Below are 15134 nucleotides of genomic sequence, written 5' to 3'. Positions count from 1 at the left end.
ACGCACCGCAAAGCGCAACAGAGGAGGTGGCCAGGTGACTGGAAGGACTTGCGAACACCCGCCGCACGACGTAGAAAAGGAAACAACAGAACGACCAGAGAACTGCTACACCAAAGGGTGACGTCACGAGCCAGCCAACCACGACACACGCGATGCTCGGACTCACCATCCGCAACGAGAGACAACACGACACACGCGATATCGCAACAAGAGAGGAGAGAAAGGACAGAAAGTAAAAAGAGCCAAATCGCAATGCAAAGGGGGAAAACATCACCGACCTTGGAGACGGGGGCGTAGAGCGAGTTTGCGTCGACGCCACCACCGCGGCGACGGCCACAGCCCAGTGGGCTCGCAGGCGGCGGGAGAGCTGACGCGCTCTCGCAGCGACGCTAGGCACGGTTGACCAGTCCCGCGCAGTCGACGCCGATCTTCGCCACCTTGCACACCGGGCACAGCGCACCCTTGTACGCGGGGTCTGCCGGCGACAGGCAGTAGCTGCACCGCACCGGCTCGGTGACGCCCTTGTACATGGGCTTGTAGGTGACGGAGCACATGATGAAGGGGTTGCGCTCGTCGTAGTCGATCTCGACGGCGTTGGTGGGATTGCGGTCCGCCTCCGCGACGATGGCGGCAGCCTGCTGCGCCTTGTTCTTGGGCGGGTCCTGCTCCAGCAGGCGGCGCGCCACCCCGGCGGCCGTCTTGAAGTTCCGCTGCTTGTAGGCCTTGCTCATGGCCTGGGAGAGCGCCAGCGTGAGGTGGGCGCGGTGGAGGCGGAAGTGCGTGAAGTACAGCGCCAGCTGCAGGGCCTCGACGGAGGACGCGCTGAGGGTGCGCAGGTGCAGCTGCAGCGCCAGCGCGCGCACGTACTCCGGCGCCACCGCCATGATCTCGCGCAGCGTGGCCTTCTGCTGGTCGTCCCTCACCACCGTCACGACGGCCTGGTGCAGGATGCTCTGGAAGGCGTCGAGCGCCTCGGCGAACTTGCCCTCGACGAAGAGCTGGTAGCCGACGCGCAGCTTCTCGGCGAGCACCGGCATCAGGTCCGGCAGCGCGGGTGCGTGGCGCGCCTCCATCTCGCGCTCCGGCGGCTGCGCGGAGAGCGGGAAGACGGCCGACGGCCCACACGCCGCCGGGCGACACGCGTTCACGGCGGCCCACAGCTGCAGCATGTACGGCCGCAGCGGCGCCGGGTCGACCAGGCCGATCTGCCGCTGCAGCAGGCGCAGCGCCGTCGCGAAGGAGCCGGCGGCGACATGGAAGGCGGGCTGCGTGTAGGCGTCCGTCCACGCCTGCGTGATGGGCGGGAACTCGCGCGGCACCACGTAGCCGCTGCTGCCCGCGCCGGCGGCGCCGCTGGTGGGCGGCAGCGCCGTGGGGAGGTCGATGTCCAGGTCGTCGTCCCACCCGCCGCTCTCCGCGCCCTCACCGTCGGCGAGCGCCGCACCCCCGCCGTGCGTGCCGTGCGGCAGAGCCGCCGCGTCCGCGTCCTCGTCGTCGTCCCAGCCCGCGCCGGCGGCGACCTCCTCGTCTACCTCCGGCTCCGCCATCGCGTCCAGCTGCCCCGGCTCCTTCAGCAGCCGCGCAAACACCGACTCCTCGACCTGCAGCATCGGCCAGTTCTCCGTCGCCGGCTCCACTGCGCGGCGCGGCGCCACAGAGTGGCACGGCTGCGCCTGCACGCGCGCCGCCACCGCCGGCTCCATCTTCGCCAGCACCTGCTCCGCCACGTCCGCCAGCCCGTGCGACTTGGCCGTCACGTAGGCGAGCGGGAGCTGGTTCGCACGGCACAGGATGTCCACCCGCTGCCGCACGTCGTCGACGTACATGCCGTATTGCAGGCGGAAGTTGTCGTCGCGCGTGGTGTCCACCAGGCTGGCGATGGAGGCGGTGTTGCCGGTGAGCAGCGCGAGGAGGCCGGAGGCGTAGTAGTTGCCGGCCTTGGCGCTGGCAAACTGCGCGAGCTGGATGTCGCCGAAGCGGGTGGCGGTGTCGGCCAGGCGGCGCCAGATGGCCGGCTGGTTCAGCTCCACCGCGGTGGCCTTGGCGATGTCCAGCGCACCGCACTCGACGGCGAGGTTGAAGCGCGTGAGCGCGTCGCTGACGAAGTGCAGCGCGATCTCCGAGTGGCCGTGCTTGTGCAGGTAGCCCACCAGCGCCTGGCCGCGCAGCTTGCCCTGGCGCATGATGCGGATGAGGTCGCGGTAGGACTGCTGCTGCAGCTTCAGCTTGAAGTTCAGCTCCGCGTTGTCCAGCTCCTTGCGCAGCACGCGGCCGTCGCGCGTGAGCACGTAGATGGTGTCGCCCACGGCGCGCACCAGGTACACGACGTTCTTCAGCGTGCTGATCGTGCTCGTCTCGCCGTTGCGCAGGTAGCAGTACTTGAGGTGGTCCGACGTGGTGAAGTACATCACGTCGCGCGTCTCATCAAAGGCGACGGACTTGATGCGCGCGGACGACTCGGCGACGGAGGCGATGAGCTTGAGCCGCTTCGTCAGCACCGTCACGGCGTTCTTGGCGATGAGCGCGACCTTGTTGAAGTCCTTGTCCCACACCGCGTAGCGCACGCCGGGCACCGTCGCCTCGGCCACGGCGCCGTGCTGCGCCACCTGGTACATGTGGATCTTGTCCTCGCACAGGCACAGCACGCAGCCCACCGGCCCCGGGAAGACGCGGCTGCACGACACGTCCGTCTGCAGCGGCTTCGCGGCGGCCTTGCCGAGGTTGTGCAGGCACAGCTTGCCGTTTGGATCCACGTAGGCGAACTTGTGGCCGCCGAAGAAGACGCCGTCCACGCCCCTCACCGTCGCCGCCACGGTGCACGTCCCACCCGGCGCCGGCGACGCGATCCACTCCAGCCGCGGACCGCCGCCGACGTACGACAGCACCACGCCGCCCGTCGCCGGGCAGCACGACAGCCGCGTCGGCGGGTAGAACTGGTAGTTCACCGTGCACGACGTCAGCGCCTCGGTGTCGAAGTTGTACATGTGCAGCTTGTTGTCGTGCGTGTAGTAGAGCTGCGTCGCGTTGTGGATCGCGCACGCCGGCCGCTCGCGCGTCAGCTTGAACACCTGCAGGCCGGCGTCGTGGCCAGTGGCGAGCAGGTTGTGCACCGGGTCGCACGTCATGATCCAGTAGCGCTCCACCTCGCGGCGGAAGGTCTGCACGGCCGCACCGGACGACATGTGCACCACGCGCACCGTGCGATCCTCGCCGCAGGACACGACGTAGTCGTTCTTGTAGAAGACGGCGCAGCAGACGTTGCTGGAGTGCCCGGTGAAGGTGCGCGACACGTAGCAGGACGACCCCGACATGGTCCACAGCCGCACCGTGCGGTCGTCCGCCGCGGACAGCAGCAGCTCGCCGCACGGGTGGAAGGCGACCCAGTTGACGCCCTTGTCGTGGCCCTCCAGCTCGTAGCGCACCACCACGTCCGTGGTGCCCAGCAGGTCCTGCGTGATGCCCACCTCCTCCTTGCGGTGCCGCAGCGCCGAGATGTCCCACACACGCACCGTCTTGTCCAGGCTGCCGGACACCACCAGGTCGTTGAAGGGGTGGAACTGCGCGCACATGACGTAGTGGTTGTGCCCCGGCAGGCACGCGATGCTCTTGCGGCTCTGCCAGTTCCAGATCCGGATCGTGAAGTCGTCGGAGCACGACACGATCCACGGCTGCTCGTGGTGGAAGAAGGTGGTGCGCACGTAGTCCATGTGCCCATTCAGCGTGAAGAGGCAGCGGCGCAGCTTGTAGTTCCACACCTTCACCGTGTAGTCGTCGCCGCCGGTGACGAAGAGCGGCTGGTTGACGTGGAAGTCGGCGCCGCGCACCGCACCGACGTGCTCGGTGAACGTGTCCACGCACGTGCTCATCCGGTAGTCCCAGATCTGCACCGCGCCGTTGTGCAGTCCGCACAGCACCCACGTCGCACTGCTGTGCAGCGCCACCGCCTTCACGCGCGACGAGCGCGCCTCAAACTTCGTCAGCATTTTCTGTCTCTTCTCAAAATGCTGAACTGTAAATGATGTCTGGTTTAGTAAGCAGAATTGACGAAGTACACAAGTTATTATTTGGGATGACAGATAACAAACTACTGTCGAAGGCGGTTCGAGCTACCAGTTTCTGGTCTTCCAACAAACAGTTTTTCCAAACTAGATAACGATCAATGAACAACGTCAGCAAGTCAGCAAAATAGGGCCTGCTAATGAGTTGTTGCAAGCAACGGTTTTCTTGTGTACGCGTTTGTACGATTGACATGAACAGTGTCAAACGCCGGGTCACATGAGGTGATGCGGTTCTTCTTACCTCTCCACTGCAAGCCGGAAAAGAGCACACACGAACACAAACAACGGAAACTTTTTTGGCGGGATGCGTTACCGAAAGGAGTTCCGTAAAGCAAACCAATTCCTTAGCAAAAGAGCTTCGCGGTTACGAAATAACCAAAGCTGATATGTTGGGAAAGAAGAAAGCGGCGGGGCATGCAAAGAACGGTGGAAATGTCATAATGGAGGACAAAAGTGCAGCAACTGAGGTCCGCAGCGCAGACGTCCTTCTGAGCACAGTATCAACGCAATGCACCACAGAGGGAGAAAAAAAGGGTACGCTAAAAAATAATCAGCGTTTACAGCTTTCAATTGAGCGTGGTGGACTTGTGCGACATCGAACACGAAACCAAGGCAAATGGAAGCTGCGTTTGCAAAGGGAAATACACCAAACAAATTAGACCTCTTCCTAGAATTCGTGCGTTTTACACGACCCTAGCAAAACACGTCACTAACGAATGATGGCCGTCTTCTCGAAGCGGTAGCCCTCCAGCTCCCAGTTTGTGTCCACGTCGAAGGGGTCGCTGATGCGCACCGAGTCGCCGCAGGCATCGGCGATCTGGAACTTGTTGATGGCGCGGCACTCGCGGTAAAACAGCACTCGGAGGCAGTCCTTCAGCAGCTGTTCCGCCTCGAACCGCGTCAGGCCATCCGGCTTCTTCTCCAGCGCCTGGCGTAGCAACGGAAGTGCGATGTGGCCGCCGTAGCCGGTGGCGATGCAGTCGTCCTCCCAGCGCGTGCCCACGTCGTCCACGCCGGCCAGGAAGGACTGACCGAAGCGGCTGCCGATGAAGACCATCTGGCACAGGCACGGCTCGAAGTCGCAGCGCTTGGAGTAGATGGAGCGGTGCAGGTAGCTGAACACCTCGTTCGGGCACAGCTCGTCTACGTTGTGGTACAGCTTCTGGCGCTCGATGTTGTCCTCCACCTGCTTCGCCATCATCTGGAAGTCCGCGTAGTCGCCCGTGGCGCACACGGCGGAGTGGCTGCCCAGCAGCTTGACGCGCGGGATGTTCGGCCACTTGGCGAGGGAGCCGTAGGACAGCAGCGTGTCGCACGCCATCAGGACGCCGCCGTTGTACTTGACCGCAATCACCGATCCACCCGACGCCATTTTTCAGCTGCCACAAAAGCGGTAGAAAGGGAAAGGAGAGAAGAGTGTGTGAGCGCAGATTGCGTCGGTAGGCAGCACAGCGGTGTGCGTGTTTGTGCGTGGGCAGCAAGTGGAGAACCGCGGCGTTGGCGAGGAGACTTTTTCGTGTCGTTCGCAAATTGTCGATAAGGGATCAGCCTTTTTTTTTAACTATGCAATGAGGAAGACAGCGATGGTCCAAGACTTCGACGAGAATACCGACAGTGTGATGAATGGAAGCTGTAAAAAGAACAAATGGTGCAATGGGAGAGAAGAGATGTCAACGCCACGCGCGGAGAAAAAGGAAGCATTCCGTCCTGGATTGTGGCGGTGTCGGTTCGCCCAGAGAGGGCACATCATTCGAGTCACCGTATGACGGGAAGAAGCACGAAAACGCTGCAGTGGAGTACATCTGCTGAACGAATGGAGAAGGGACTAAATACGATATATATTTCTGGCGCGAAGGGGGCATAGCGCGTGAGATTAACTTGAAAGAGTGTTGGAAACAAGCGTTTCTTTGCGTTTCCAACCGTCTTCATCTATCACCGTTCTCCTTTTGATAATCCCAGAAAGCATTGGCAACAATGAGCTTGCCTGACCGAGCTGTGAGCGTAGTGATCTCGACTTTAGCGCACGTTGCACTTCTCATCAAGTGTGTTACGCTTGTCCACGCAAGATCACGTGTAAGCATCTTCCAAGTTTTCGGGGCGTGACCCAGAGCCCAGACGCCGTTGGTAGAGCCACGGGACGCTTTATCGCTTTACAGCTACACGTCATGTGCCTCCGTGTTTTCATGGTACCTTGGAAGTTGCGTCCACCATCCTCCCCAGAAAAGCTGCACTCTAGACGATATAGCGAGTACCCTTGGAATCTGTGACAACTCTCACCAACGATCCACTCTCCGGTCTCCCGCCGCCATTACTCCACGCAAGGATCTGGCGCGCAACGTCGTCGAGAGGCGTCCAGGTGCTGCGGTCCGCGTCCGGCATGGCATTGCGGTTTGCAGGCGTGTCCAGCACGGAGGGAAGAATCGACACTACACTGGCCTTGGGCGGGATAGTGGCGGGATCAGATGCAATCGACTGACACACGAAGTGCACGGCGCTCTTCGCAGTACCATATCCAATCATCCCTGGCGTGGGGCCGACAGCCGCAGCGGCTCCAGTGAGAAGCAGCAGTCCGCCCTCTTGCCCATACTTGCTGAACACATGCGCAGCGGCGAAGGAGGAAAAAAGTGACTGGCGCAGCATGAGCTCCGCTGCTGCTGCTGTGCTGGTATCTGCGATGGAGCCCCCCGCCCACCCACCCGCGACGTTGATCACTGCGTTCAGTTTAGCGCCGGCCACGGCAGCAAGGTACGCCTGTTGTAGCTCCTCGATGGAACTCTTCGCACTGACAAGATGGCACCCGTCGTTGGAAGCAGCGGTGACACTTTGATCAATAGCGATGACGGACCACTTGTCTTCCCTAAACGCGCTCGCAACGGCGCGGCCAAGCCCTCCGCGAGCACCAATAAGAAGTACGCTCTTCATGATAACAACGGTAATGGTAGAGGAAAAGAACACCTCGCAACACAGGGGATTGGTCGATAAATAAATAAATATATATATATGAGGCCAACGAGAACAAAAGTTGCTCTCCCGAAACGGTAGCGCTACTAGATAAGAGAAGGAGCTCCCAATCAGCTCATGGGCGCGTTCAGAACAACAAAAAGAAACACGAAAGCGCAAGCGAGAAAAAAGGAAAGCGGAAAAATAGAGAAGGGTGGGGCGGCAAAGGACGATACTGCGAGCGTCTGAGGACCGCGACAATCGAGTGCCAAAGGGCCACAATACTCTAACACGCTGCGATTCGTCAAAGCACCGAGGCCACAGAAAAGACAACGCGCGCCACCTTTACCAGCAGTCAACAGACAACGTTGCCTACCAGCTCCACCATAATAGCGATGCCGATCGTCGTGTTCAGTCCGCAGAACAGAGGGTTTTCAACGCTCGCGTACTAGAATGATCACACGCTACTGTGGCGACACTAACACAACGTAAATTGGAATGCAAACCGTGCGTAAAGAAAAGAGAGCACAATGGCGCGCCAACTCCTCAGGAGGCTCAGTGGCGATCCGGCTGAATGTCGCTCGTGAAGGTCTCACCCTCCAGCACCATCAGCTCCTGCGCTTCGCGGCGCAGACGCATGCGGCGCAGCGCCTCCTCGCGCGCCCAGTCCATGCGGCTGTTCAGCTTCGAGTAGTACGCCCACACGGCGAACTCCACACCCAGCACGCCCACGGCCAGGTGCCACATCTTCTCCCACATCGGCCAGTCGTCCCACTGGTAGCGGAAGGTGGCGCGGGGCGTGTAGGGGTACGGGTCGCCGTCGCCCCACGCCAGGCGGCGGAACTTCGACCGCCGAAAGGCCATCTTGGCCATCTTCTGGTTCCATCCCGTCATGATGCCGGGGGGGGGGGGGGTCGGCTACGCTACTGCGTGTGCGTGTGCGTCCCGCGGGCGGCGCTCTATCGCTACGTAGGCGGGCGCGCCTGCTCCTAGTCCCTCACAAACAGCTAATCTCCGTGCCTACTACGCTACGAGGTGCTCAGTCGGCTACACAGGCGGCGGCCGCAACGCCGATGCTACTTGTGCTGTGTTGTTTCTACTTCTGCCGGTGCCAGGGCCGTGTGCGGTGTGTGAGGTTGGCAACGGGTGGCGGCGGGCGGATCAGGGGAGAGAGGTGGATAGAAGGGGGAGCGTGAGGAGGGGGGGGGGGGGCGGGTGTGTGTGTGCTACCGACGACTACACCGCGCTTGGGGAGGAGGAAGCCACCACGAAGTCTCAGGAGCAACGGGAAGTCCGCGCACCGAGCACGCAGAAGGAAAAGGGGAAAGGAAGAGAGCGGCCCTGCACGCAACGGCAACGAAAGAGCGGTCACGTAGCGTGCCGGGAGGACGCACGCACCGCAAAGCGCAACAGAGGAGGTGGCCAGGTGACTGGAAGGACTTGCGAACACCCGCCGCACGACGTAGAAAAGGAAACAACAGAACGACCAGAGAACTGCTACACCAAAGGGTGACGTCACGAGCCAGCCAACCACGACACACGCGATGCTCGGACTCACCATCCGCAACGAGAGACAACACGACACACGCGATATCGCAACAAGAGAGGAGAGAAAGGACAGAAAGTAAAAAGAGCCAAATCGCAATGCAAAGGGGGAAAACATCACCGACCTTGGAGACGGGGGCGTAGAGCGAGTTTGCGTCGACGCCACCACCGCGGCGACGGCCACAGCCCAGTGGGCTCGCAGGCGGCGGGAGAGCTGACGCGCTCTCGCAGCGACGCTAGGCACGGTTGACCAGTCCCGCGCAGTCGACGCCGATCTTCGCCACCTTGCACACCGGGCACAGCGCACCCTTGTACGCGGGGTCTGCCGGCGACAGGCAGTAGCTGCACCGCACCGGCTCGGTGACGCCCTTGTACATGGGCTTGTAGGTGACGGAGCACATGATGAAGGGGTTGCGCTCGTCGTAGTCGATCTCGACGGCGTTGGTGGGATTGCGGTCCGCCTCCGCGACGATGGCGGCAGCCTGCTGCGCCTTGTTCTTGGGCGGGTCCTGCTCCAGCAGGCGGCGCGCCACCCCGGCGGCCGTCTTGAAGTTCCGCTGCTTGTAGGCCTTGCTCATGGCCTGGGAGAGCGCCAGCGTGAGGTGGGCGCGGTGGAGGCGGAAGTGCGTGAAGTACAGCGCCAGCTGCAGGGCCTCGACGGAGGACGCGCTGAGGGTGCGCAGGTGCAGCTGCAGCGCCAGCGCGCGCACGTACTCCGGCGCCACCGCCATGATCTCGCGCAGCGTGGCCTTCTGCTGGTCGTCCCTCACCACCGTCACGACGGCCTGGTGCAGGATGCTCTGGAAGGCGTCGAGCGCCTCGGCGAACTTGCCCTCGACGAAGAGCTGGTAGCCGACGCGCAGCTTCTCGGCGAGCACCGGCATCAGGTCCGGCAGCGCGGGTGCGTGGCGCGCCTCCATCTCGCGCTCCGGCGGCTGCGCGGAGAGCGGGAAGACGGCCGACGGCCCACACGCCGCCGGGCGACACGCGTTCACGGCGGCCCACAGCTGCAGCATGTACGGCCGCAGCGGCGCCGGGTCGACCAGGCCGATCTGCCGCTGCAGCAGGCGCAGCGCCGTCGCGAAGGAGCCGGCGGCGACATGGAAGGCGGGCTGCGTGTAGGCGTCCGTCCACGCCTGCGTGATGGGCGGGAACTCGCGCGGCACCACGTAGCCGCTGCTGCCCGCGCCGGCGGCGCCGCTGGTGGGCGGCAGCGCCGTGGGGAGGTCGATGTCCAGGTCGTCGTCCCACCCGCCGCTCTCCGCGCCCTCACCGTCGGCGAGCGCCGCACCCCCGCCGTGCGTGCCGTGCGGCAGAGCCGCCGCGTCCGCGTCCTCGTCGTCGTCCCAGCCCGCGCCGGCGGCGACCTCCTCGTCTACCTCCGGCTCCGCCATCGCGTCCAGCTGCCCCGGCTCCTTCAGCAGCCGCGCAAACACCGACTCCTCGACCTGCAGCATCGGCCAGTTCTCCGTCGCCGGCTCCACTGCGCGGCGCGGCGCCACAGAGTGGCACGGCTGCGCCTGCACGCGCGCCGCCACCGCCGGCTCCATCTTCGCCAGCACCTGCTCCGCCACGTCCGCCAGCCCGTGCGACTTGGCCGTCACGTAGGCGAGCGGGAGCTGGTTCGCACGGCACAGGATGTCCACCCGCTGCCGCACGTCGTCGACGTACATGCCGTATTGCAGGCGGAAGTTGTCGTCGCGCGTGGTGTCCACCAGGCTGGCGATGGAGGCGGTGTTGCCGGTGAGCAGCGCGAGGAGGCCGGAGGCGTAGTAGTTGCCGGCCTTGGCGCTGGCAAACTGCGCGAGCTGGATGTCGCCGAAGCGGGTGGCGGTGTCGGCCAGGCGGCGCCAGATGGCCGGCTGGTTCAGCTCCACCGCGGTGGCCTTGGCGATGTCCAGCGCACCGCACTCGACGGCGAGGTTGAAGCGCGTGAGCGCGTCGCTGACGAAGTGCAGCGCGATCTCCGAGTGGCCGTGCTTGTGCAGGTAGCCCACCAGCGCCTGGCCGCGCAGCTTGCCCTGGCGCATGATGCGGATGAGGTCGCGGTAGGACTGCTGCTGCAGCTTCAGCTTGAAGTTCAGCTCCGCGTTGTCCAGCTCCTTGCGCAGCACGCGGCCGTCGCGCGTGAGCACGTAGATGGTGTCGCCCACGGCGCGCACCAGGTACACGACGTTCTTCAGCGTGCTGATCGTGCTCGTCTCGCCGTTGCGCAGGTAGCAGTACTTGAGGTGGTCCGACGTGGTGAAGTACATCACGTCGCGCGTCTCATCAAAGGCGACGGACTTGATGCGCGCGGACGACTCGGCGACGGAGGCGATGAGCTTGAGCCGCTTCGTCAGCACCGTCACGGCGTTCTTGGCGATGAGCGCGACCTTGTTGAAGTCCTTGTCCCACACCGCGTAGCGCACGCCGGGCACCGTCGCCTCGGCCACGGCGCCGTGCTGCGCCACCTGGTACATGTGGATCTTGTCCTCGCACAGGCACAGCACGCAGCCCACCGGCCCCGGGAAGACGCGGCTGCACGACACGTCCGTCTGCAGCGGCTTCGCGGCGGCCTTGCCGAGGTTGTGCAGGCACAGCTTGCCGTTTGGATCCACGTAGGCGAACTTGTGGCCGCCGAAGAAGACGCCGTCCACGCCCCTCACCGTCGCCGCCACGGTGCACGTCCCACCCGGCGCCGGCGACGCGATCCACTCCAGCCGCGGACCGCCGCCGACGTACGACAGCACCACGCCGCCCGTCGCCGGGCAGCACGACAGCCGCGTCGGCGGGTAGAACTGGTAGTTCACCGTGCACGACGTCAGCGCCTCGGTGTCGAAGTTGTACATGTGCAGCTTGTTGTCGTGCGTGTAGTAGAGCTGCGTCGCGTTGTGGATCGCGCACGCCGGCCGCTCGCGCGTCAGCTTGAACACCTGCAGGCCGGCGTCGTGGCCAGTGGCGAGCAGGTTGTGCACCGGGTCGCACGTCATGATCCAGTAGCGCTCCACCTCGCGGCGGAAGGTCTGCACGGCCGCACCGGACGACATGTGCACCACGCGCACCGTGCGATCCTCGCCGCAGGACACGACGTAGTCGTTCTTGTAGAAGACGGCGCAGCAGACGTTGCTGGAGTGCCCGGTGAAGGTGCGCGACACGTAGCAGGACGACCCCGACATGGTCCACAGCCGCACCGTGCGGTCGTCCGCCGCGGACAGCAGCAGCTCGCCGCACGGGTGGAAGGCGACCCAGTTGACGCCCTTGTCGTGGCCCTCCAGCTCGTAGCGCACCACCACGTCCGTGGTGCCCAGCAGGTCCTGCGTGATGCCCACCTCCTCCTTGCGGTGCCGCAGCGCCGAGATGTCCCACACACGCACCGTCTTGTCCAGGCTGCCGGACACCACCAGGTCGTTGAAGGGGTGGAACTGCGCGCACATGACGTAGTGGTTGTGCCCCGGCAGGCACGCGATGCTCTTGCGGCTCTGCCAGTTCCAGATCCGGATCGTGAAGTCGTCGGAGCACGACACGATCCACGGCTGCTCGTGGTGGAAGAAGGTGGTGCGCACGTAGTCCATGTGCCCATTCAGCGTGAAGAGGCAGCGGCGCAGCTTGTAGTTCCACACCTTCACCGTGTAGTCGTCGCCGCCGGTGACGAAGAGCGGCTGGTTGACGTGGAAGTCGGCGCCGCGCACCGCACCGACGTGCTCGGTGAACGTGTCCACGCACGTGCTCATCCGGTAGTCCCAGATCTGCACCGCGCCGTTGTGCAGTCCGCACAGCACCCACGTCGCACTGCTGTGCAGCGCCACCGCCTTCACGCGCGACGAGCGCGCCTCAAACTTCGTCAGCATTTTTTCCACTTGGCCTGGTTGCTTCTATTGTAGTTTAGTAGTAGTAATATTTGGTACTGATGGTGGGTACAGTAGTTCCGCGAGATATTTAGCGCAAGAGATGACAAGATGACAGTATGGATTGGTTGCAGGGAGACAGAGAAAAGTCGAAGGGAGTCCATCTCATCAAACGAAAAAAGGTCTGTCATAATAACAGTACCGATGATGCGAACGATTCACTCTCTTGTTGGGGTTTAAAACAGTTATCGCCGCTGCCTGAGACAGTAATGAGGAGGAAAAGAAACTTTCAGCACATGAAGTTGTCTTGAGGAAGAGCAGAAATGAAAGGCGTTAGCAGGCTTTAACAGAAGGGGTGCCACAAAAGGTTATTTCGAAGCCCGTTTCAAAAACAGTAGTAAAAAAATAGGCGAGGTGATTCGACTCTGACGAAGAGAACAGGAGACGGGGTGAGAGCGAAACCTCAAGTGGGCGCCAGCTGCGAGAACCACTACAGCAGCAACAGTAAACAAAAAGATGCGCAGAAGCGCTGAAGGGCGTTAGTAAATGATCTTGATCCGTCATACTGTATTTTTTGCCATCTCTTCCGCAGCATAAATTGGAGGGTGTGTATACTTGTGGGAAAACTGTGGGTTGAGTACGTTGGCAAACACGAGAGCGAGTGACCCGCGCAGGCTCTCTCGACGTCGACGACGCACAGAACTCTGTCCTCGATAACCAAGGTAGGTGTAGCGCAGACACAGAAAGATGCACACAGCTCCACCGTACACGGCCACAAAGCTGAGGAGGACGAGGCACGCAACATGGATCACATCTGCACCATCCGTGAGGGCTGTCCTCCATGCACTAAATGAGGTCCAGGAAGAGTTTGCGTTTCTCTTCTTGTGGGCGGCAGCGAAGAGCACTATGTACACAACGTTTTCCAGGCCGCCGAGAAGGCACAGAAGAGAGGCAAACAACAGAAACAGAATAAAATAGCACATGTTTCCTCTTCCAATGCAAGCCCCCAATACACCACAATGATGATCGAAGTCCTCCACTTCCATTTTGCAGTTTGCACACCGGCAGCTCAGCTCTGTGGGTTCGCCAATGAAACCGGGGTCGGCGACGAGAAGAAGAAAGAGGCAGGCTTCCACCAGAATGCAAAAGAGCCATTCCAGCAAAATCTCTGCCACAAGACGAGAGTCGGCGCGACGTTCAACAAAGAAGGCCGTCAAGACAACCGTCTTCATATGCACAATCACCAACAGCGGCACCCCGACGAGGAGAGCTACGCCACCAAAACAATTCCTCGCTACGTTGAATCCGCAGCACGATCTTCTCGAATCGTACATCGTCAACTTTTCTTTTTGGACGCATTTATGGAATGGAAAGAGTGGGAGCAGAACGGAGCAAATGAAAAAAGAAAAGCAGGAGAGGAACCGGACGAATTAAGAAGAGATGATTAGTATTACATCGCCATTCAAGTAGAAGTATGCAAAGTGAAATACGCAGATCAACACAGCCCCACATTGCTGTTCGTAGGTAAATAGACAGTTCTCGTTGCCCGTTTCAAGTAAAAGAGAGACAAAAGACAGCTGCCGCCGAGAAAAAAAAGTCGTTTCTCAAGTTCATTTTGTTTCTCTCGAACAAAGATATTCTTTTCGTTTTCAAAAGAGCCCGAAAAGGAAGTGAGTTCAACCCCAAAAGATCGACCTGTTTCCTTTCTCTACTGAAAAAGGTACTTCTCTTTCGACCTGCGCCCGTTCATCGACGGAGAAGTGTCTCTGAGCTTGCGCATCTTAACTTGACACTTTCGTTTGTGTTTCAACTTCGTTTATCTAAAGGAGCACAAGAAACGTTTATCGTTTAAATAAGATAAACACCTGCATTTTTATTATTTCATCTGCTTAAGGGAGGAGGTTCAGCATTCCTTTTGGTTTCTTTTCTTGCTGGTGAGCGTCTTCAAATTAGCCCGTTTCGCAGCTGCTGCTCCCCTCGTCCGCTATTGTTTCATGTGCGTTTTAACTAGGAAAAAGAAAGAAAATAGTTCACCGCGATTAATAACCACGTCCGCGACCACCGAAGCTGCCGCGACCTCCGCCGAAGCTGCCGCGACCTCCGCCAAAGCTGCCGCGACCTCCGCGGTCGCCAAAGCCGCCGCGACCACCGCGATCGCCAAAGCCGCCACCGCGGCCGCCACCACGTCCTCCGCGATCGCCACCACGACCGCCGCCGCGACCACCGCGTCCACGCGGCCTGGGCGGGTCGGTAAAGACGCGCAGGGGTGAGAATTGCGTGCTAGAGATGAACACCTTGTCGCCCTCGTTCAGCGAAGCTGCTTGAATGCCAGGCGACGGCTTCACTGAGAACATGACATCCGTGGTGTTGCCAAGAATCTCCTCGATCTTGCCGATTTTTGCCTTGTTCTCGGTGTAGACGAAGGCGTTGAAACGCGGCACCTGCCCCGGCACCGTGACCTTGTACACTAGCTCACCCTCCGCGGCGTTCATGAACGTGCCGACCTCCTCGACGTGGTCCGGCGGGTCGGGCTCGGAGTTGAAGCCGCCACGACCGCCGCGACCACCACCACGACCACCGCCACCGCGGCCGCCGCCGAAGCCGCCACCGCCTCCGAAGCCGCCACCGCCGCCGCGTGGGCCGCCGAAGCCGCGACCACCGCGGTCACCACCACCACGTCCGCCGAATCCTCGGGGCATAATTCGTCAAGCCTGACTGTCACGTCGAAAACTACGTGTACCGCACAAGTCGGTGCGATGCGTCA

The 15134-nt window shown here is 61.6% G+C and overlaps 7 protein-coding genes across 8 annotated transcripts; all 7 read right to left on the bottom strand.

Annotated features, from left to right (window-relative positions):
* Nucleotides 1-389: 389 nt before the first annotated feature.
* Nucleotides 390-4441, bottom strand: ABB37_03606 (putative coatomer alpha subunit; the record flags this gene model as incomplete). Its single annotated transcript, XM_015801007.1, has 1 exon — nucleotides 390-4441. The coding sequence occupies exon 1, from the start codon at nucleotides 3981-3983 to the stop codon at nucleotides 390-392; it is 3594 nt and encodes a 1197-aa protein (XP_015661014.1). The 5' UTR covers nucleotides 3984-4441.
* A 326-nt stretch (nucleotides 4442-4767) lies between these two features.
* On the bottom strand, nucleotides 4768-5690 carry ABB37_03605 (putative 20s proteasome beta 7 subunit (putative); the record flags this gene model as incomplete). Its single annotated transcript, XM_015801006.1, has 1 exon — nucleotides 4768-5690. Exon 1 carries the CDS (start codon nucleotides 5428-5430, stop codon nucleotides 4768-4770), a length of 663 nt encoding a protein of 220 aa, XP_015661013.1. The 5' UTR covers nucleotides 5431-5690.
* A 600-nt stretch (nucleotides 5691-6290) lies between these two features.
* ABB37_03604 (quinonoid dihydropteridine reductase (QDPR-1)) lies at nucleotides 6291-7107 on the bottom strand (the record flags this gene model as incomplete). Of its 2 annotated transcripts, none has more annotated exons than XM_015801004.1 (1): nucleotides 6291-7107. In XM_015801004.1, exon 1 carries the CDS (start codon nucleotides 6978-6980, stop codon nucleotides 6291-6293), a length of 690 nt encoding a protein of 229 aa, XP_015661011.1. In that variant the 5' UTR covers nucleotides 6981-7107. The 2 variants fall into 2 exon arrangements, with proteins under 2 accessions (XP_015661011.1, XP_015661012.1); XM_015801005.1 differs by having other exon boundaries at nucleotides 6291-7104.
* Nucleotides 7108-7553: 446 nt separating this feature from the next.
* On the bottom strand, nucleotides 7554-8102 carry ABB37_03603 (putative mitochondrial hypothetical protein; the record flags this gene model as incomplete). Its single annotated transcript, XM_015801003.1, has 1 exon — nucleotides 7554-8102. The coding sequence occupies exon 1, from the start codon at nucleotides 7890-7892 to the stop codon at nucleotides 7554-7556; it is 339 nt and encodes a 112-aa protein (XP_015661010.1). The 5' UTR covers nucleotides 7893-8102.
* Nucleotides 8103-8779: 677 nt separating this feature from the next.
* ABB37_03602 (putative coatomer alpha subunit) lies at nucleotides 8780-12431 on the bottom strand (the record flags this gene model as incomplete). The annotated part of the gene is made up of 1 exon (XM_015801002.1): nucleotides 8780-12431. Exon 1 carries the CDS (start codon nucleotides 12371-12373, stop codon nucleotides 8780-8782), a length of 3594 nt encoding a protein of 1197 aa, XP_015661009.1. The 5' UTR covers nucleotides 12374-12431.
* Nucleotides 12432-12930: 499 nt separating this feature from the next.
* On the bottom strand, nucleotides 12931-13704 carry ABB37_03601 (hypothetical protein; the record flags this gene model as incomplete). Its single annotated transcript, XM_015801001.1, has 1 exon — nucleotides 12931-13704. The coding sequence occupies one exon, from the start codon at nucleotides 13702-13704 to the stop codon at nucleotides 12931-12933; it is 774 nt and encodes a 257-aa protein (XP_015661008.1).
* A 705-nt stretch (nucleotides 13705-14409) lies between these two features.
* ABB37_03600 (putative nucleolar protein family a) lies at nucleotides 14410-15069 on the bottom strand (the record flags this gene model as incomplete). Its single annotated transcript, XM_015801000.1, has 1 exon — nucleotides 14410-15069. One exon carries the CDS (start codon nucleotides 15067-15069, stop codon nucleotides 14410-14412), a length of 660 nt encoding a protein of 219 aa, XP_015661007.1.
* Nucleotides 15070-15134: the final 65 nt, after the last annotated feature.

This window comes from Leptomonas pyrrhocoris, assembly GCF_001293395.1.
Source record: "Leptomonas pyrrhocoris isolate H10 chromosome Unknown, whole genome shotgun sequence".
Lineage (NCBI taxonomy): Eukaryota > Euglenozoa > Kinetoplastea > Trypanosomatida > Trypanosomatidae > Leptomonas > Leptomonas pyrrhocoris.
Note: the sequence above shows the minus strand (reverse complement) of the source record. Positions and strands in the feature narration are given on the sequence as shown.